General features: G+C 39.2%; 1 protein-coding gene and 1 long non-coding RNA gene across 2 annotated transcripts in view; both read left to right on the forward strand.

Moving 5' to 3' along the window:
* The window catches only part of UBL3 (ubiquitin like 3), a 57,943-nt gene that overhangs the window by 28,497 nt on the left and 6,949 nt on the right, over positions 1-22,497 (forward strand). Inside the window, exon 2 of the mRNA XM_062615108.1 lies at positions 19,899-20,007. Within this exon, the coding sequence (XP_062471092.1) occupies positions 19,899-20,007 (109 nt within the window). The remainder of the gene's footprint in view (positions 1-19,898; positions 20,008-22,497) is intronic.
* On the forward strand, positions 14,488-17,594 carry LOC134161863 (uncharacterized). The gene is made up of 2 exons (XR_009964117.1): positions 14,488-16,014; positions 16,618-17,594. It is a non-coding gene; the product is annotated as an uncharacterized LOC134161863 (long non-coding RNA).

The following is a 22,497-nucleotide window of genomic DNA, read 5'->3' on the forward strand; positions in this document are numbered from 1 at the left end:
TTTCGACAGTGAGGCAGATGAATTGTAAGATTTCAAGAGCGTAAAGGTTGTGTGAGGTAAGTGTTCAGTAGAATTTACTAGTTTGTTTTAATGAGGCAGAAGATGTAATTCAATAAGAATCACTGTGAAAATGATTGTCGTGATTTCTGTCAGGCAGAGCTGTTAATTTTCAAAAGCCAAAATCAGTCATTGAATGTAGGAAAACATCTTTCAAATGTGGCACTGTGGAGCCAAGACTCCCCGTAAAGACTTTACTCCTTTTTCTGAGATATCCAGAGTAGGTCTGTGTCAGAATAAGACTGGCTGTATTAGATGCTTGGATTGATCTCGGATGGTTTTTTGGTTTTGGGTTTTTTTTTGTTTGTTTGTTTGTTTGTGGATTTTTTTGTTTGTTTTTATTATTTATTTATTTGCTTTAATCACAAGAGGCAAGAAAAGTTCTAAACAACTTTTTAACCTTGCACCCAGTTTTGTTGCTCTATAACTTCATCCTGTATTGCAAAATGAGAGAGTATTCTTTATATCTCATTTCACTTTAATTTTAACTTCTGCTTTAATTGGAAAGTTTGGAAACTTCTCAAAGTGGGGTAGGTTTAGTTGGGTTCCCTTTGAGATTCTTATGCTGTAATGTAATAACTGGTTACCTAGGACAGTTTGGCTGTGCACTGAAGTACACTGTAAAGAGATCCATCTGCAAGTTAGTGTTGGACTAGATGATCTCCAGAGGTCCTTTCCAACCCTAACAATTTTGTGTGTGTGTGTGTGTGTGTGTGTGATTCTCCGTAGGTAGTTTTTATACTGATAAGTAACACTGTAATTAATAATTATGGAAGTGTTTGCTGTTACATGGACTTAATTCTTTTGTTTGTTGAGCAGAGGCTTTAGCAGAGAAAGGTGGGGGTGTTGTTGCAATAGGAAGTATCTGAGAAGTTTAAGAGAAGTTTAAGCTTGTGAGCTGACGTGTGTCCTAGAATGTATGATTGAAACACTCTTTAGGTGTTTTTATGAAAACACAAATTATTGTATGTAGACTCATACTGCTAATAAAGCTGAATTAATATGGGTAATATATTTTAATTTTTCACAGTGGCATTGAATGCGAGCTTAGTGTAACCAGATTGACTCAGTATTCCAGATAAGACTTCAACCACCAGTGTTTAACAGCACTAGTCACTTTTTCACTACTTTATCTATTTTCTTCAATGCACTTGTGTTTGATCTCTGGTTTGAAGTTTCAGATAATTTTCCCTTCTCTTGCACTGTTTCTTATAAAACTTCTTTATGGAGGCTTATTCTTGTTTTGATACTGAATGTCTTGAAAATTGTTCTATTGTGTTAATCTGTGGTATTATAGTATAAGTATTGTTACGTACAATACAGTGTACATAAGTGTTCATAATGTAAGTAATACTATATTTCTTACTGTAAAGATTTTAGTTTATTATGGATGAAGTCCACTCTCTTCACATTTAAAGAAAGGAAAATGGATTATGGAGAATGGATGTGTTACCAGTTCCAGAGTTTGGATGGGTGTAAGACTGTGAGGTCCATGCTGCCTAACGTAAGCACAGACGCAGTCTTTCCTACGTTGTCTAAATAACATGACATGGAGGCTTTTGAGATTTGACTGTTAGCAGGTAATCACAATAATGATTTCTTCTTCAGAGAGCAAACAGTACCCTGATGAATTTACTGACGCACTTGGGGCAGAAGGTGGATATAATCAGCTAGTTCAGTACTTGTGTGAAAAGCTAATTAAACTTCTTAATCCTACCTTTGAGGCATGTATTGGAAAAGCCAAAAATACCATGGGTTTTGAAGAGCATTTTGCTTACCGTCTGTTACAGTTCTATGCTGCAGTTTTTAAAATGGGAAACTAGTTTTTGCCAGGATAGATTATAATCTTTGCTATTTGATTAAAAGAATCAAACCCTTTGGCTCAGAGCTGCTTGGGTAACTTTTATTTGGGGCATAGCATGTTAGGTGTATCGAACTGGTATTTCTGTGAACGGTTAGCACTTTATAGAGGTTCAGAACATTAGTGCCTTGGGTTTACTTATTTTTAGCCGCTTGGCCATGAATATTTGTGGCCAGTTTCTTTTCATGACTTAGAGCCTCATAGGCTTCACATAGCTTTGCAAAGATCACAGCTGACAGCCATCAGTCTTATTCCATGTCATGTTGATCACCACTGTACTTGATTTTCTTCCTTTTGCTGCTGTTCTGTCCTTGCTGATGTTATTTCTGTGTGCTTTGCAGTCTGGAACTGGGTTGGGTTTGGGTTTTGCCTTTTCTCTGTTGTTTCCCCCACCACCACCCTTGCCATGCCTCTATGGAGAGAGTTTCCAGGTTTTACTAGTTTTTGTAGCTGGTTGCCATGTCGTGCTTCTACCAGTTTCCTTGCCACTCTTCTCTGTGCTGCCTTGTTCAAATTTTTCATAAGGTCTTAAGAAAAAAAAAAAATTTTGACCATCATTTACACTTTTTAGGTCTAAATCGGAACCAGACTCCTCCAGGTGGTACTCACGTGTCAGTTAGCTGACACACTAACAAATACATTTCCAAGATGAGAAGAATGAGCTAACCATGGTGATGTGTAGATCCTAGACAGCATATCTAGCACAGTGTGCACTTATGCAGCTACTCAGATCCTTGATTTGTAGTGTAAACACCAGGCAGTGTTCATGCAACACTTAGTTTGTGTAATTTGATAGGCTGTTTATTATAAGTAGACAGTCTTGCCTGCTGAAGTAATCAATGAAATAGTTATATGCACATGAGAATTCATTATGTTCTTTGAAAACTAATTTCTGAATGAGAATGTTAATATGAAAAGCAGATGATGCCATAGTTGTGTCTGGCACCGCTAAGTGACAGTATCACTAGCTGTAGGTTGATGCTGATTGACTCTCAGCTGAATAGTCACCCAAGCCTTGGGTAGCTTAAGACAATAGTTTTCTTGATAGCTGTTTTGAATGACAAATACACTTTTCTTTCTAAATGCCAGATCCTCCTTTCAGCTTTGTGTAATGATTTGTCTCCCAAACTACTGGGGAGGATGAAATAGTTCTGATTATGTGGACTTTCATTCTCTTCCTGTAGAGCAGCTGTATTTTCTGTACTGTCTTGTGAGTGTATGCTAGATCCTTTGTAAGACATAGTTGTAGCTACAATTCTACTACTGTGCTGTATTTGTGTTTTAGCAATTACCTAGAAAATCATTTGGCTGATAACTAAACTTTTGAACTATATCACTGTTAAAATCATGTTGTATACACACAGCTGTCATTCAGTTGATTCATACATATTTCCCTCCCCAAAAAAATCATAGTAATGGATGTTGTGGCTCCTGACGAAGAGCACGGTAGATTCTATTCTTACACTTTTCTTTCCAAAAGCCTAGTTGCTTTAACTTTTATCATGTTATGACAGCAAGTGCAAAGATATGGCATATTTCTTTCCTGTCATGAAAAGATGTTTTATTTGTTAATACTTATTTTTGTTAAAAATTGGCGATCCTTGCTGACATGGACGTGTGTTGAATCCCCAATAAGAAAGACCTGGCTTGTTTGTTTTTGGGAGAGAGTGTTTGCTGTTTCTTGTAAAATCAAAGTAATGCTTCAATAGAGATAATTACAAAAGTTTCATAATTGTCTGGGAAATAATTCTCCATTAACGACAGCTAGTCATAACCAGTGGTACCAGTAAGATTTTTCATAACATGGTCAGTCATTGATGCTATCTCTCTAGAGTATCATGCCTTTTGCCTTAATGAAAGAGGGGATGAGAGGATTTTAAAACCATTATAGAATATGTGGAACTATTAATAAAACACTCCTAGTTTTTAAACATCTGCTCTTTAAATGATCTATAGCCTAGAAGTTTGTATATAAAGGAAACCAAGCAACTATCCTAAAAAGCTAACATTTGACTACATGAGAAATCAAAGGGAAAGACAAAGCTAGGTCATCTGATCTTAGGGAACTTGGATGTGCGGAGATGGTGAGTAGTATGTGACAGCTGTATTGACCATGTGTGCTAAAAACATGAGTACAGGAAAGTTTAGTATTTCGAATAGGACTTAAATCTAAAATGATTTTATTCTAGCAAAAGCCTGTGGCATGGGGGGCTGGAACTAGACAATCTTTAAAATCCCTCTGAACCATAACCATTAATAAAGTCACAATGTATGAGGAGGGACGCCTGTTAAATTGTTTATTCTCCTGAGAATATGCAAGAGAGAGATTAAAAAAAATTAGTTCAGGCAAGTAATACTAATTCTTTTCTGTTCTAAAGGTAAGAATTATAGATACTTTGGGGATCTTTCAGTAACATACCTCTGTAGTTATCCATACATAGTGATTTGTAAACCATAATTAAGATGCAAGCTAGAACACATGTTGGCTTCTGTGAATCTGGGGCAAACTTACTCACTATGACACAGAGCAGATGGCTTGTGAAAATGTAGTTGTTGATGCAGTAAGAAGTGAGAGCCATGACTGGTGTTGCCTATAATCACTACCAATTAAAAGACTGTAATGCCTTCAAGAAGACATCACTATTCTCCCCTCCTGCTAAGTGTTTGGTGAGATCCTAGATCAAGATGATACTTATGCTTAGAAGATGCCTGAATATCAATTGCCTATTAAATTTGTGCTTTTTATATTTGTATGTAGATAGATTTTTCTGGAGGGCTGGGATGAAACATCTGTATGTAAGTCAATGCTTTTTGTGTAGACTCTGGACATGCAAGACGAAGAAAGGAAAAAGGTATTAAATGTGGTAAATGTGTGCTCTCTGAAAAGCTTCCCTCCCACCCCTCCAATAAAATCTAATTTTCTTTGAGGAGAACACTTTTTTTGTGGATGAAAATGGTGAAGGTGCCTTGCCAGGCAGATGCAGTCTGCTTTGGAGGTGCTGCTTGACTATTGTGGTGGCAAGTACTTAACAGAACTGTGTGGTATACATAAGGGGATCAGGAACTGGATCATCTGAGGAAGTTGAGCTGTAAGCTAACAACTGGTAAATTGTATGTTTCTGACTCTGCAGAAGGCTTAACAATACCAGAGAAGCTATTGTTAAGAGGCCAAAATGAAAGGGCGCCTTTAACTGTTTTAGTCATTAGTAGACAGGCTGGACGCACTAGTGCTTTTCATGATGGAAATAGGATGAGAATTACTCTTAGACTGCCAGCTGGTTGGGAGAACACAAGCACTTGACAAGCATGCAGTAACAGAAAGGTGGATAAGCTGTGCCTTTTGGTATTCAATAGTGATTGCAGAGCACAGTAAATAACTGGATCAGACTTTACCTGCAATATCACTCCATTAACTTCAGTCAGTTAACTTCAGCAGGCTTAGCCTGAGGATGAATTAGTGCCATAATGTTTAAATAGAACAAAACCATGTAAGCTTTCTATCAACATGTCTTACATTTTTGTTGAACATTAAGGGCAACTCATTGAGGAAAGGAAAAATGGAAGGTAAAGAGTGTTCATTATTCTGTTCCGAGAAGTACAGGCACAGGTCAAGGTCAATCTGTTTGCTCTTGAAAAGTTGCATTCTGAATAAATTGGCATCCACATCACAGCCTTTGATCTCATCACATAATTCAGTGTTTTCTCTGGGCTATTTTAGGAGGAAAACAATTAGAAAAGGTTCTGTTCTCATTCATATTCAAGCCGCTTGCTTTTGCTGGAGTAAACGAGATCTGTGGTTATTGAACATCCATTTTGATTAAAATTTGAACTATCTTTTGCATCAGAGACAAAAATATATAATGCCCCATCTCTTGCCTTTAATTATCACAGCTCAGTGATTTAGATAGTACTCTGAAATGGCAAAATTTTGGCTGCCTGCCATGGTACACAGTAAGTGGGGAGAAGCTAGGAATCAGTAGCTAATGATAAAACATTAATTTTGTGGTGTTTCCACCCAAGTGAACTGAAATACATCTCTTAAGTCAGGGTGCAGCTCTTTGCCTCTTTCTTGTTTTAAAAGATATTTAAGACTTTTTCCATTTTGTTTTTGATACCTTCTCTTAGGGGTTGAAAAATGTAGTATTTTAGTGCTGATCAAGATACAGAATCGTACAAGGTGAAGAGCCTGTCAGCAGAGTACCCAAATGACTGTAGAGTGAGAAGATGCAAACTTGCGTCCTGTTGCTGAAGTTCCCAGTGGGATGTAGGTCCTGAAAATCTTGAAGTTGTTTTTTTTTTATCATACTATGTTCTTATTAATAGCTTAAAGCTGATACAAGGTGCATTCAGGGCACCACATTCCACTTGGTTAGTCTTTAGGTATAATTAGAATTTTTCAAGCTGTGTCTAGTTTAAATGGCAAATAGTCAGAGTGTGTTTTTTTGTACTGCGAAGTAAACTGCATTAAAACAATGTAATGCAGCACTTAACTGCAAGAGAAAATAGAAGACAAAGTTGTATTCAGAAGGTTGTTTCGTTGTTCTTCCTTTATTTCTTTTCTGCTCTAAGTCAGGCTATTTTTGTACTTTGTCACTGTCCCTTTTTGAGGACTGAGGAGTAGTAGCACATTTTTTAAATAGGCCTTGTGTCGGAGATCAATTTGTTCCTGAGCAGAAGTATCATCTCGTGAATCTTTATGCTCTCATAAGGAACTAAAGGATGGACCTTTCCTTTTCAAGAAAGTGGTGAGGGCTTGGGGTTTGTTTGGGGGTTTTTTACTATTAAGATAAATGCATTTTTTCCTTACTTAAAGATTTTCCAAGGAATTTTCAAAATTGGTTACTTGTGCCATTTTGGTGGGAACTGAAAAATGAATATATACACTAATATATACACTAGCTTTGAAGTGCTCCTTAATTGCTTTTCTGTCTCGCATCATAGAAAGTTGGAGCAGGAGGAAGAGCAATTGGACTTCTCCAATAAAGAGTAACTCGGGAATGCAGAGAGGCTGATAAAAGTTTCATGTGTTTAAACAACTTAAAATGAGAAATCACTTTTTAAAACTCCTTTTCCAGTGTTTCACCGCCCTTACAGTAAAGAATTTCTTCCTTACATCTAACCTGAACTTCCGCTGTTTAAGTTTAAAGCCATTACCCTTTGTCCTACTGCTACAGCCCCTGATGAAGAGTCCCTCTTGGCATCCTTGTAGGCCCCCTTCCGTTGTTGCCCAAAGAAGTGATAAATGCTCCATTCCTGGCTGTGCTGAAGGTCAGGCTGGACAGAGCCTTGGGTGACATGGTCTAGTGATGTAATCCTCCATGGCAGGGGGATTGAAACTAGATGATCTTAAGGTTCTTTCCAACTCTAACCATCCTATGATTTCAAAATGGAAGAAGAATAATTAAAAAACTCAAAAAAAAACCCAACCAAACAAAAACCCAACCAAACCAACAAACAAACCAACCAAAACCTAAAACTGAACCCCCCTCAAAACCCTGACTTATTTCCCTGGAAAACTAGCATGTGGAGCTAGATGATATCCATGACAATGTGCGACTTGCCCCAAGTTAATAGCAGTTCCCTTGAAATGTCAGTTTTTTTCCTGTATTGTTGTCGTGGTTTAAACCCAGTCAGCCATAAATCACGCAGTCGCGCTCTCACTTCCCCCCCCTCTTTTCTTCCCCCCTGCTCCTGGAGGAACTGAGAGGAGAATCAAAAGAACGCAACTCCCACGGGTTGAGATAAGAATGGGTTAAGTTTAGTAACTAAGGTATAACGCAAATCACTACTGATACCACCAATAATAATAATGATAAAGGAAAGAGAAAGAGAATACAATACTACCTGCCAACCGATAATACCCAGCCTGACCGAGTATCCTGGTTTCAGCAGTAGCAGTCATTTTTCTCCTTGGTAGCTGGTGCAGTGCAGTGTTTTGACTTTCGGCTCGGGAACAGAGCTGATAACAAGGATGTTTTGGTTTGGTCAAGGACTCTGTGGGCCTCATGCCCTGCCAGGGAGGAGGGAAAGCCGGGAGAAAGAGAGACAGGACACCTGACCCAAGCTAGCCAAGGAGGTATTCCATACCACAGCACGTCATGCCCACGCTGTAACTGGGAGTGACCTGGAAGGGCTGGGAGACTGTGGGGTTGGAGGAGGTATCGGTGGGTGCTTGGTCTGGTGGGGTGGGGCGAGTTATTGGTTATAATTGGTCGGCTGGTGGTGAGATGTCGTATTCTCTTCCCTTGTTATTTCCTTTATCATTATTATCATTGGTTGTAGCAGTAGTGATTTGTGTTATACCTTAGTTACTAAACTGTTCTTATCTCAACCCGTGGGAGTTGCATTCTTTTCGATTCTCCTCTCTGTCCCTCTGGGAGTAGGGGGAGGGCAAGAAGGGGGGGGAAGTGAGTGATCATTCAGTGATCGCTGAACCCAGGACACAGAGTAGTGAGTGATACCTAGTCCAACCCTACAGTGCCCTACCCCTTCCGGGTAACTCCCCCCAGTTTACATCCTGGGCATGATGTGCTGTGGTATGGAATACTTCTTTGGCTAGTTTGGGTCATGTGTCCTGTCTCTACTTCCTCCCAGATTTCCCTCCTCCCTGGCCGAGCATGAGACTCACAAAGTCCTTGGTCAGACTAAACATTTGAGCAGTAACTAAAAACATCTCTGTTATCAGCGCTGTTCCCAGGCCGAAAGTCAAAAACGCAGCACTGCCCCAGCTACTAAGAAGGAGAAAAAATGACTGCTGCTGCTGAACCCAGGACAATTCTTAATGTTTTCTTTGTCTTCATTTTGTTGTGGGGTTTTTTTTTGTTTTTTTCCTGTCTAAATGTTATTTCTGGTCAGGTTGAAGCTGATGTTTGTTTTCATCCAGGCTATAACTGAAAGATCACTTTCATCTTTGTTTATGGTCTCACTGACCTGCTGTGGTTATAAAACTGTTAATACCTCCCAGTCTTAGGTATAGTGTATGCAGGTTTTGAAATGTCTGTTAATGCAGCAGGAAACTCAGGTTTCTGCCTCAGTTTTCTCACGGTGCACAAACGGAGTATTCAGTATACTCCTCCATGCGTATCATTAGTTTATTCTTTGTAACCATGGAACAGCTGCATCTGAAACTTCTAGGAATGTGGGTTAAATCAAATTGAGTCCCACAAAATTGGTTAAAGATAGGAAAAAATTATTGACTGGGGACTAAGAAGGGGTGGAGAGTGTCTGCTCCTTGGACTCGGAAAAAACAGCTATGTGTGAAACCTGTTCCATGGAATTGTATTTTCTCCGTTAGAAGCAGTAGTGTTTATTTTCAAATATGAGATGTTAGGCAGTTCACAAAATGAGCATTCACAAACCTGCAGGTGTTGCAGCTCCCTTTTTAAAGATTCTATAGAGCTGTCCTAAATAAAATTTTAAAATATTATGTAAATACTCTCTCTACAGAATACAGTAGAATAAATGCTGAGTTATATCAGAATTAAATCTGAATTCAAATAAGTGCATATCGTTATCATTATTCATGTTTGTGTAGTGGATTTCTAAGCTTTAACTACCATCTTGCTGTGACTGTACTCACCAGAGCTGACCTTTTCAGTCTGCAAGCATAAGCCTCTCATGTCTGCATTGATATTTGATGCAGTTTTATTATTATTTCCACTCTTGTGCTTTGAAATGACTGGTTCAGCATGCTATACTGATGGCTAAATAATCTCTACCAAAATTTTGTCTTAACTGGAGTGTATCAGTTTCTCTGTTTTGTATTTTAGTCACTTTATTTCAAAGAAAAAAATGCACTTACTCCAACACTGGGTTGAAAGGATCAGCTTCAAAAGTGAGAAGCTTGGATGCCATTGTGGTTCTTTCTGCCATTTTTGCTACCTATTTATTTTAAAGCTCAGTTCCAAACATGGTCTACTGTATGCTGTAGTTTACACATTGCAGTTATGATGGACTTTGTCAATTCTGTCATAATGTAAGAGAAATGTATTTTGCATGTGCAGGTGAGTAGGTCTTTCTCTGAATTTTCCTGTCTGAGTGGGTTCACTTGGGGGCTAGTAGTAGGCAGGTTAATTCTGTACCCTGTGATTAAAGCAAGCATCTGGGATACAGTAGACAAAATGCCATTTGAGCTGAGAAGACCAGATACTTGAGTGCTCCCATTATATCAGGTGATGGAGTGCCTCCATTATCTTGTCCTGCTGGGACAGAAATGATGCCTGAGTGGGTACTTGCATCTCTTATTTCAACAAATTATAGAAAAATCTGTTACGGATGAGATCTGTATGTTTCAATAAAAGGTTTCTTTACTTTTATATTAAAATTGATTTTCAGTGAAGATCCTTCACTAGCTCCAGCTGATGCTTTGATGTGTTGTGTTAACCTTACCCCTCTCCCCTTGCAGCCTTGCCCCAGGATAGTAAAGGAAATAGTGTGTAAACTCCACTGAAATCCATCATGATCTACTTGTACTTTATAGTTTCTGTATTAATTTATTTTGAAGAACAGTGGGTCATAGATTTTTCTTCTTAAAAGGTAACCCTCTAACTCGTAAGAGGATATTGAAGAATATACTGCCATTATTCCTGTGTTATTTGAACTGGCATGAGGGAATGCATGAAGTGTGACCAAGCAATATTATTTTAAGCTAAAGAATGTCATGGTTTCCACAGAGACAGCTAGGTCTAGTATAGCTATCAAGTTAAATACTTATGGGACTTTGCTTTTTCTTCTTCTAAATAAAATTTGATAACACTTCCTATTGGTTTTCTTTCACCCATCACTTCAAACTTCTCTGAAATTTGGTAACTTATTCTTTAGCAGTGCAAAGCATCCTTAGCCATTCCTGTTTGAGAAAGTAGATGTGCTGTGGTATGGTATACCCCTTTGGTTAGTTTGGGTCAGGTGTTTAGCAACAACTAAAAACACTGATGTGTTATCAGCATTGTTCTCAGACTGAAGCCAAAACACAGCACTGCACCAGCTACTGAGAAGAAAATCAACTCTATCCGAGCCAAAACCAGGATGGAGGGTGTCATGTGGGATTGCCCTACTTCCACAAGTGGTGTGGCTTTGAATGAATGACACAGGTTCTTTAGCCAGCTAGTAATGAAGCCAGATCTTTTTTCAGTCATGCTGACAATTTATATAACTTCATGTTCAATGCCCATTTTTTTTCCTGATAGGAATTAAATTTATTATAGGTGCCAGGGATTGTAAGGGTAGAACAAAGCCTTTTTGTGCACCTAAAGCTAAATTCAGTGGGTTTGAGTATAGCCAAATGTAAATTTTAAGTGTTCACTTGAGGGAGTGCAGTTACGTTACCTGGATTTGCTGTAAAGTATCTGGTGACAGCACATGTCTAGAAGTCTGATTCCTAAGAACTAAAGTTTGTTTTATTTTACTAGGTGACTCTTGAACATGAGTCCAGAATCAAGGATCTCTTCTCATGAGAATGCTTGCATGGTTGGGCTACAGATTCATGTTTCTTGCTTACATCCTTTCTGAACTACATCTCAGTCCCTCTACCAGCTAGTTTCTTGGCCAAGAAGGTGCTATTATTATTACTCTGGATATGTCTTAAAATCACAGAAAGCTCTGGAAATTTTCAGAAGGCTGCTTTAGAAAATGACATTGAATCCAGTAATCACAAGCTGATACAGTTAAAATCAAATGGAAAAACAAACAAAATAGGCATGTACACAAGGGCTTTGGATTTCAAGGGGGCAGATGCTGATTAAACTAAGCGTACTGGGTTAGTGTAAGGAGCTTATCTGAAGAATTTGCATCTTCGTGTTTCTTCACGTTGATGACATTAAAAGTATAAAATGCATGATAGATGAGTGAAAGGTTGGAGAGAGAGACTGACAAATTAATAAACACCTCAAGAAGGATATTGAGAAGGAGCAGAATAATAGTGGAATAAAATTCACAAGTTAGATTATGATAGATTCACTGCCCAATTTTCTTTGGAAGGAAAGTGTTTTTCAAATGAGGGAAATGCAGAAGAGGCGTAATTGGTCTGGACTTCAGTAAGTAGTTGATGTTGAGTAGGACAGCACTGGTTTTGGAAGGCAGGGTTTGATGGTGTGTGACTTGGGTGGGGAGGATGGTGAGATAACAGCATTTAATGTGGAAGTGTCAGGATGGCAGTCATGCTTAGTATAATTTTTTTTAGATTAATTTTGGGGACTGTCTTTCTGATGTTTCTGATATGACACAAGGAAAATCAGTATGTTGATGAAATCTGACAATGAAAATTTGGAGCACAAGTAGTACAGAAGATTATGGTGTTGTATGGAAAAGACTGGATTGTCTCAAAGACTGAATTAATAGCAAAATTCATGGCATTATTATAAAAATATCCTGTACAACATGGTTAAAAGCAGTATTTTGTAATGCAAGCTTGAAGGAAGTGACTGGACTAAAGAAGAGCATTGCAAGATTACTGCATTACGAGTGTGATACAGTTGTGTTATTTGTATGGAAAATGGAGAGGCATTTGCAGTCAATTTAAGGAGGCTCTAGTGTAATTTTATAAATCCCTGAATTGTTATTGTAATTCTACTCATGCATACTTACGAAGAATGAATCAAAACTAATGTGCATTGGCTTTAAAGTGAATTGTAGGATCATTCACTTTGGAAAGGACCTTGAGAAATTTTCTAGTCCAGTGACCTGCTGGAAGCAGGGTCACCACTGAAGTAGGGCTATGGAGGTGCTGTGAGGGCTGGAGCACCTCTCTCATGAAGACCGTCTGGAGTTTGGCTTGTTCGGCCTGGGGAAGAGAAGGCTCAGGGGAGATCTTAAAACAGCTTTCCGATACCTAAAGAGGACCTACAAGAAATCTGGAGAGGGACTTTTTACAAGGGCATGGAATGACAGGACAAGGAGGAATGGCTTTAAACTGACAGAGGATATATTTAGATTGGCTATGAGGGTAGTGAGACACTGGCACAGGTTTCCCAGACAAGTTGTGGCTGCCCAGTCCCTGGCAGTGGTCAAGGCCAGGTTGGATGGGGCTTGGAGCAACCTGGCCTGGTGTGACATGTCCCTGCCCATGGCAGGGGGTTGGATCGAGATGATCTTTGAGGTTCCTTTCAACCCAACAATTCTATGAACTCAAACTTTCAGTTGGGTCTCAAAAACACCCAAGGACTGAGCTTCCAAAGCATCTCTGGGTGACCTCTTCCACTGCTTTGATGTCACTGGAGGTAAAAATTTTCTTCGTTACCACAGTTCAAAGTATCTTGTTTCTATTTATGACTTGTGTCTCTTGTTATTCTGTCTTGAATCTCAGTAAAGAGGTCATTATCTTGCTATTTCAGGCAAAGGAAGGCTGCTAACAGATGCCCACCAGGCTTCTAGGCTATACAAGTCCAGTTTCCTTAACCTCTGTTGATGTGCTTCAGAGCTTTGAAGACAGTGATTACACCAAAGGGCAGCCTGTTAATGAGGAAAACCTTTGCTTGTGTATTTTAGCAAAGTGTGTCCTTGTCTGGAGATCTCGAAGAAACCCATCGAAACCCCAAGGGGGGAAAAAAGCCTATTACAACTAGAGCCCAAGTAGGTCTGGCATCAGGGAAGGTAACCTGTCCAGTAATGAACTTATGCTGGGAAACAGAAGAAAGCTCCACTCAATGGGACAGTCTTCCAGGGGGTGTCAGAAGCAAAGTTCTTATATTCTGGTGGATATATTTCCAGAATGGATTACGTGGGTTTATGTATCTACTTTAGGAGTGAACTGGACTCTAGAACCTGCAGGTCCCTGCTGTATTGCCTGTGTAATGTTTCACTTACATTATTCAGACTTGGTTCAACCACCTATGAGAATTTGGGTGGAATTGAGTTGGTTAAACGTACTGCATGGTGCTGTGAGGTTCTCTTTGGCCTGGAATAGTTAGAAAGCTCTGATGCATCTTTGGAGAACAAACTTAATTCTCACACTTAAGAACTTGAACTAAATGTACTGCATCTTGAGAAGTGAAACTTTAGTCTGTGTTTCTGAATGCTCTTATCACTTTCCCTTCTGGTCCATTGTTAGTTTTTAATTCAGTTTCACATCTGTTAAGAAAAGGGGTGAGGGTGGAAATAGGCTTGTATACGTGTTTTAATCTTAAACAGCTGAAGAAAAGCAGTTAGTTTAAACTTGGCGTAGAATAACATGATGTGACACTTCCGTCCTCTGCATTTTAATTGTAAGGTGGAAGCTGCTGCTGGAGTATGAAATTGATAACAAAGTAACTTGTTTAGCTGAATAGGTGGGAAGTCACCTAAACATCAAGAAACATCATGTAGGTTGTAAATGTCTCCTTTCTTGCATTTTTAAGTGACTTCTCACTTATTTAACTTTAGCTGTGAAATTAGAAGCACTGTGGCACCAAGACAGTTTGTAGTTACACCTTAAAGAATGAACAAACTCCGTTGCAGATACCTATAGCAAAACACACTTTATTCTACATCTGCATATACATCATCCAGATTTCTGTTCCAAAAGTTGTGGTCACAGTTGTTACAGCAGTCTTTGCATAGATATATATTTTTAATTTATGTAGGGTTTTTCTTTTACACTGTATGTAGGGGTTTTGTTTTACACTGTTTAATTACACTGACATTCTTTATTGTGTATGCAGTGCACTGATGGGGAAGTTAGTGGAGCTGTAATGATGAGATTGGTGTTGGTTTGGGGGGCAAGGGTGAGGTTTGCGTGCTTGAGAGCACAAACAGAGCGTGCTATTATGCAACTGTGTAGAGGGGATGTGGTCCACACATTGTGTTCAGTCCTACTGCTGATGCTGGAGCTGTTCATCGCTGCTTTCATCAGTAACCTTGCAGTTGCTGTGATAATGCATAAACGTGAGGATGTATTTATTCCTTATCAGTTTGCTGTAGCAAAAGACTGGAATTCGCTTTGGTAGTCTGGAAAAAATATCAGGATGGTCGTTGTTATGACGCCTGTGGAAGAACAAAGTTGTCAGGGCCATGGGAATCACAACAGTGTCACAGCACCAAGGCTCTTCTGACAAGCATGGATGGAGGGGCTTCAGGCATGCATGGGAAACAGATATGACTGCCTTGCTAACTTTTAACACAAGAAATAGGATACAGGGTAGCTAAGACTACTAGGAATCCTTTCGTAACTTGAAAAAAATTGCTGCTTTTGTGTCAAAACTTCCCTATCTAAACAAGTTTTGTTTTTTTTTTCCTGCACTTTTCTTTGAGTAAATGTGTATGCACATATGCTCTTCCCCCCCTGCCCCCTTTCCTTTTAGATATGATCTTTCATTGTAGGCATTTTGCCAGAAAGGTTTGTTTCAGATCCCCTGTAGTCTGTTTGAAGTGGTGTTCTCAGGCTTGCAGAAGTAAGTAGTACAGCAGTTGCAAGCCATTAAATTTCCCAGTGCTCTTGAGGGAATGAGATTAGACCCTAAATTTAAAGGCAAGTTTTAAGATTCTTTGCTTCAAACCCTTTGAGGTAGTGCAATGTGCAACTCAAAAGACTTAAGATTCATTCAAGCCAAAGTTAAAAAATATAAGGATATATATATCTTTTATATATGTATGCACATATATATATGTGCATATATATAGACAAACATGCAAACGAAATGTCAGTGGCATGCTGTACTATAAATAAGAAAATACTTTAACCTTTCATTAGAGCAGCTGTTTCCTTGCACTTGAAGCAACATCTGCTTGACTGATTTAAGGATTTATTTTGAGCTTCTGCTTGTATTTGGTGATTCAGTTTATTATTTTTAAAATTAAAATATTCCTCCTGCGTTTTACACATACTTTGTCATATACCCATAAAATTATCCGTTTATCTTAATGTGCCTTTTATATATCATAGTAGGACTATAAGAAATGCTCCTCAGCAACAAAAAAATGTAGAACTATGAAGTTATCTGTCTTGGGGAGTTGGAGAGGGGGAAGAAGGAACTGACACTTTTTATCTTTTCCTGTTGCTTATACTGTCCATTAGCTGCAGAAGTACAACTTAATCAAATTTTACAGGAAGCTGAGTTAGTTTTGATTATTTCTCTGTGATATTCTTCTTTCTGTATTCACTGGTAATCCCAAAACTCAGTAGTGAGGTGTCCTGGGTTCCGCAGTAGCAGTCATGTTTTTCCTTTGTGTTAACTGGTACAGTGCTGTGTTTTGACTTCCAGTTTAAGAACAGTGTTGGTGAAGCCGATGTTCTCGGTTGTTGCTAAGTGATGTTTACCCTGACCAAGGACTCTGTGAGGCTCATGCTCTGCCAGGGAGGAGGGGAGGCTGTGAGGAAGCAGAGACGGGGCGCCTGACCCGGGCTAGCCGGGGAGGTATTCCATACCACAGCACGTCATGCCCGGGGTGAGGGGTAACTGGGAGTGACCCGGAAGGACAGGGTTTTCCGGGTGGAGCTCGTTTCTCTTGGCCGGTGGTATCGTATTCTCTTCCCTTGTTATTTTCCCTTATCATTGTTGTAGCTGATAGTAGCGGTGGTGATTTGTTGCTGGACTGTTTTTGTCTCAACCCGTAGGAGTTGCACTCTCTCGATCCTCCTCCCCGTTCCTCCGGGAGCGGGGAAGGGGAGAGCCCCGGTGCGGGGAGGCAGGGGGGGAAGACGGACACGGACCTCGATTGTTGTCAGCTCGGCACCACTCACTGGGAGTGAGTGAACAAGCTACCTGACTGGGTTTAAACCACGACATGAGGATAAAAAGAAATGTGTCCCCTTAATATTATGCTATCTGAAAAATGACTTCAGTTCGATATTAATGCTGTGCCGTAACCATATTTTAAGTGCTGAGCAGGACTAATCTTCTGGGTTTTTTTTAATCATCTCCTTATAGGATCCAGATCAGACAGTACTAGGGAGCTGATGGTTTGGTGTTCTGTCTGCTGCCTAGGAAAGTGTTATGATCTTCAAAAGAGATAATCCCAACCACGGATAAGCTACACACAGATGACGGATAAGAAATCCTTAGGTAGCCTGCACAAAATCAGAGTTGGGGTAACTACTTGGCCAGAGGGAGCAAGGTGAGGGGGCCAGTTAGAGTAGAGGAAGTGGATGCAGGGGGATTGGAGTGAGAGGCAGATTGGCTACTTGTGATGAAGCTTCTCACTGCTACTGCCTACAGCAGGCACTGCTGCTGGGTATTTGGGGTTGTTTGGTTTGTTTGTTTCTTAAACAGGCAGCCCATTCCCAAGTACAATAACAGTTTGTGGTGCTTTCTGAACCTCTTGAATTTTTGGCACTCTGCTGGTTTTGTAATGAGATGCGTTAATGCTTAAAGGATAATTAAAGATAATGAGGTATAGAGAAAGTGGAACGCAGTGCAGCCTCTGAAAGGCAGAGCTTGGCAAGCTGACTTTTGACGAAAAAACCCTTATTTTCTACATAGACATTTTTGTCGTTTCATCTGAATATGTACACAGTAAGTGATGTGGTGCTCTATTGCAAACTGCTGGCTAAATAGGAGAAATTGCGATCTAGTAGAGAAATTGTTTGGAAGGGCCTAAGATAAAGGACCTAGCTGAGGGGAGGGAAACAAGCTCAGAGCTTCTTAGTGGAATCATTATAGATCAGTTGTCAGATCAGTCTTGCATTATCTGATTCATCTAATGACAAAGGTATATGTAAAGGGATCTTGCTGCTAGAATTTGATGACATGAAGATGAAAAAGTACTCTTAACATGAAAAAGTGTTACATTGAAATTCTGGGGGATTTCATAGGGCATGTGCCCAGACATGGAGTGATCTGAAACATCTTTGTGGTACAGAATACTTCTTTCCACCTCACCTCTTTTCCTTGGAAGGGATGGAATAATAGGAGTGGTATGAAATTTGGAGCCTTGTGCTTCAGGGCATTACAGCCAAAATGTTGGTTAGAAGAATGCAGGCTGAATTATTGAAAGGATCAAAGTAGAGAAGGGTACGAAGTAACTGAGCAAAAAGCATGGGGCATTTATGAAGGCATATGTGCTCTGGGGACATAGACACAGAAGGTATTTCCAGTAGACAGAGGAAATTACTGGTGGCGTTATACAACCATCTGGTAACACATACAATTGCAAAATCAACTAAACTGTGTCAGAAATAGTAATCTGGTTTGAGGAGAAAAGAGAAGAAATTGAAGTGTGCAGAGACAGGCTCCTGGGATGAATGGGGAAATGGGTATCACAGCAGAGAAAGATTAAAGCGCTTGTCTGGGGCAGTCCAGCTACAGAAACTATATATGTAAGTGCTGTCCATACATGTACAAGTGGAGACAGCTAAAAGGGGGGAAACTACTTAAACTGAAAGACAGTATAAGCAAAACAATAGGTAGACATGGTCTGGCCATTGCTGAACTTAGGCATAACATTTGGAAGTTGTAATTCAATTACAGTAGCCAGGTTTTTGGAGTAAACAGGAATAGTGGAACTTGGTTTGCTTTTCCTGCTAAATCTTGTTGAGATTTGAAAATAATTCTTCAATCATTCTGGAAATATCAGAGAACACAGAACTTTAATGCTTGTAGCCAAGTGTGTTCTGAATTTTATGAACAGTTGTCTAAACAGCATTCCTGCAGCTTCTCCCCTTTAAGTTGTTTTATGATTTCATGGTATGCAGTGATTTGGACTTGATCTTAAAGGTATTTTCCAACCTAGCTGATTCTATGATTCTGTGCAATACAATATTGTGGTGCTGTGGTGCTTTCTCAGAGACAGCTACCTCTTGGCTTTTGAAGGGCATTGATGGGGAACAGCGAGGGCAACCTGGCCCTTTTACATTAACTGTTTGAATCCTTGCTACGCTTTGAAATAGAGACTGAATTGCTTTTTGGAGGGGTCATTTTATTCATTGACCTTAAAGTGTGCAGGATAGTAGAAGTCTTGAAAATTTGGGCATCAATGTAAATCTTTTCGTATTTGATCTAGAAAAAAAACCCAACAGTTTACTGAATTCCAACAAGGAAAGCTTTGTTGCAACTTCAAATGAGAGCCACAGTTTGTGAGTGTGATTTGGAAGAAAGTATCCAAGCAGTTAGGCTACTGCAGTCTTGCTAACAGTTAGGCTGTTGTAGGCCAAGCCATGGAAGCAGCTAGACTTCTACTTGCCATGGGCATTGGTAAGTGCTAATTACCCAAACACTTTTTGTGACCTTGCTAGCAGTTGCTTGAGGAGCCAGAGTTTAATCTCTTTTGCATTGTGAGTCACTATTGTCATAGTGAGCTCTTTGTACAGGTCATTGTAATGCTATATGGAGAAGGCATTATACTCAGTAACTTGCTAATAAAAGAGGAAAATAATAGCTGAAGATGCTTATGGTTAGATAAAGGAAATCAATGATAGAAAAGCTGTGATATGGTGTTATTACTGTATTGCATGTGGATGTCAACTAATTTGCTCGGAGTGAAAGACAGTGGTGGAACAAAGTTTCGGGTTCAGAAGACTGGTGCAGGGATTCAAGTTCTGTGGCAGCTGGGAGCAAGGAAGGATGCCGTCTTGACTCCCTGGTGTTTTGTAGGCAATTTAGTGGGTGAGATCAGGGCTGACAAGTATCATGCTGGAGGGAGGTGCTAGGCCTTTTACTGGGGCTCACAGCCCACGCGGATGCAGGTTTTGATATTTTCAGTGCTCTCTGTTTGGGTTATTTCAGGTTTATATTTTCTCCCTTCAAGAAGATACATTGTCACTGTCTTGGCTGGAATTCTTTTACACTCTGCTGAAAGCTTGTTTTAATGGCACAGCTGATTCATCACTACCTATCAGAATCTTCTGGCATTTATCATCAAAAATGCCAGCTGTTAGAATTTAATCTTTCTAGATTATGTGTAAGCAACAACATTTTATTGACCTCTTTTGACACTATTTTCAACACAAACTGTTTTCTTGAATCACTTTGGATCAATCTTACTCTAAAACCAATGGCATCTTTTTGTAACTTTAACTACTTTGTCTTCCCTGCATGCTTCCCTAATAGTGCATTTTTATTTATTCTTTTTACAGATAAATTTGCGCCTCATCTTGGTAAGTGGGAAAACAAAAGAGTTCCTATTTTCACCAAATGACTCTGCTGCAGATATTGCAAAGCATGTGTATGATAACTGGCCGATGGGTGAGTAGCTCTGTGGCTTTGGCTTTTTAATTTGTGAGCTAGAAGCTTCCCTGTGTTGTCAGATTAAAGTGCCAGTAAACTGATCTCTGTTCGCAACATTCAAATCAAGAATGTTTATTGTGTATCGGAGCACAGATTTCTATAGAAAGACAGTTGTTCTTCATTTTGTCTGATTCTTTGGTTGGGGAGATTTTTAGATGTCTGGACTATTTCCCACTTGATTTCTAAAATCTGCTTCCCCAAACTGCAGTACTTCTTTCCTTCTGTCTTCAGACACTTTTCTTGCTTAATCTTGTTAGAGGATCTAGTAAGTGTGAGCAAATCTTGGAGATATAAAACCTCTTATTTGAGGACAGCTAATGTAAAACATGGCATGTCACAGGAGCACATTAGTGAAGTTGAGGCTGAATTACTTCTTCTTTATTGCCTTATCTTGGAAAAGATCTGTAGTAACAGCATTCTTGCAGGAAAAAAAAAAAAAAAACAAAAAACCAAAAACAAATACAAAAGAACATTTTAAGAGACACTAAAAGACTGAGGGAAACTGAGGGTTGTCTGTCTGAATATATTTGGTATTAAGAAGGAATACTGGCTTCAGAAAACGGAATTGAAAACTTAAGATGTGTATTCACATATGTGAATAGTTCCACTAAAAAACAGAGTGCTTCTGTTCTCCCCGACTATGATTTCATGGGAAAATAGCCAAAACACAGACATAGCATTACATATGATGAAAGAAAATGCTTCTTTTGGTACAGGACTTCATCTGGGTTACTGTTTTATGTTAAAAAAGACTACACAAACTAAAACATTGCAATATCTGTTTCTATGGTGCCTTTGTCAAAGATGCATGGTGGATGATAATTCCTGCCAAAAAGTTAGTGCTGATTATCCATATTTTAGGCCTTAAATTGCTCTTTGAGGTCAGGAAGAACAGGGTTACAGTGGACTTATTTGCTGTTTGTTTTGATAGCATTATGTATTTAATAAAATACAGAATGGAGGGGAAAGTATTCCCTGAAGTAATCCTCTGAAGTATTAGATATACATGTAAAACACTTCTACACTAAGAAATCCAGTTGATGTATCATAAAAACATAGAATGGTTTGGGTTGGAAGGGACCTTAAAGCTTATCTAGTTCCAGCCCCCTGGTAGGGACACCTTCCACTAGACCATGTTGCTCAAAGACCCTTCCAACCTGGCCTTGAAATGCACATCCTTGAAATGAACACAGATGTAGCATCTTTGTAGCTACTGAGCGTATTTTAATGTGTGCCTACAGCATAGTTGTCATGATCAAGTGCTCTCTGTGTACTTTCATCTGAATTAGTAAAGGCAGAACTGTTGTTATTCTTACTCAAGTTTATTCCTGAACATGTGGTCTCATGTTCCTAGTCTTGTGAAGAGCTTGACGGTTGCAGATTCTGGGTTAAGAAAAAACCCAGACTTTAAAGTCTTTTTTTAAGAAAAAGAAAAGTAGAACCGGACATGGAAGCCTCAGTTCAAATAGCTGCTGCCCTGAGGGAGTTCTCTAAATCTTGGTGAATATTTAATTGCCTGTGTAAAGAAGAATAGTGTCAATTTAAAAGACTGAGGAAAAAATCTACTTCAAAATAATGACTGGGTTTTTACAAATATCAGCTCAGTAGCTGTTTTGAGGCTGAGAGTGCTCTTTGCTACAGGCCTGAGAAATCTTGGTGAGGACCAAATTTTCTTTGAAATAGAGATGATATGATTGTTTTTAGCACCATTTGACTTCTCATGATCTTGTGGGGAAAAGAGATTATGAAATATTCTCAGTTACATGCTGGCAGGATTAAGGCAAACTTCTCTTTTGGCAAGACAGTTGTGAATTAAGAATCTCTTGACTTCTAGTGGAAAATACCAGGTTTATATTAACGTGTATCATCTAAGTAGATTACCTGTTCTCTTCCTGCCCTCCCCATTTTCTTCTAAATAATATTAAAACTTTAATTGCACAGCAATTATCTGCTGAAGTTAAAAAAAAGTCCTAGGTAAATAACTTTTCCGTGATTCATTTAGTCATCAGTGGAAATGGAAACCTGAAATCATGTCAGGAAGAAGTGTTTCAAACTGCCAGCCAAGGAGCAAAAAATTAAAAGGATGGGTAAATTGGCAGTGAACCAGTGACCAAATACCTGTGCCAAAATGTAGTCTGTCTTCTGTTGGTTGCTGGTTTATGTCATTATGGCATTATAAGCTGGCTGAATTTATCTTTACAGCCATGGTGTGGCAGAGTTCAGGCTAGATAAGTAAAAATAAATAAATAAATGATTTTTTTATATCTTCCAAAAAGTCATTCACCCCAGTAGTGTGATAATTCAGCTCCTTAACATAGCCCACTTGACAGCATAGCAAAAAGGGCATGCGCTTGAATTGCAAGACAGTTGAATCAGACCCTGAGTAGAAATACTTGAAATTCAAATAGCTTTGGTTGCTTAATTTGATCTAATCTTATAAACCAGGCA

Source organism: Pezoporus occidentalis, unplaced genomic scaffold, assembly GCF_034315485.1.
Source record: "Pezoporus occidentalis ecotype Australia unplaced genomic scaffold, CSIRO_AGI_Poc_V1 ctg18, whole genome shotgun sequence".
In the NCBI taxonomy this organism is placed as follows: domain Eukaryota; kingdom Metazoa; phylum Chordata; class Aves; order Psittaciformes; family Psittacidae; genus Pezoporus; species Pezoporus occidentalis.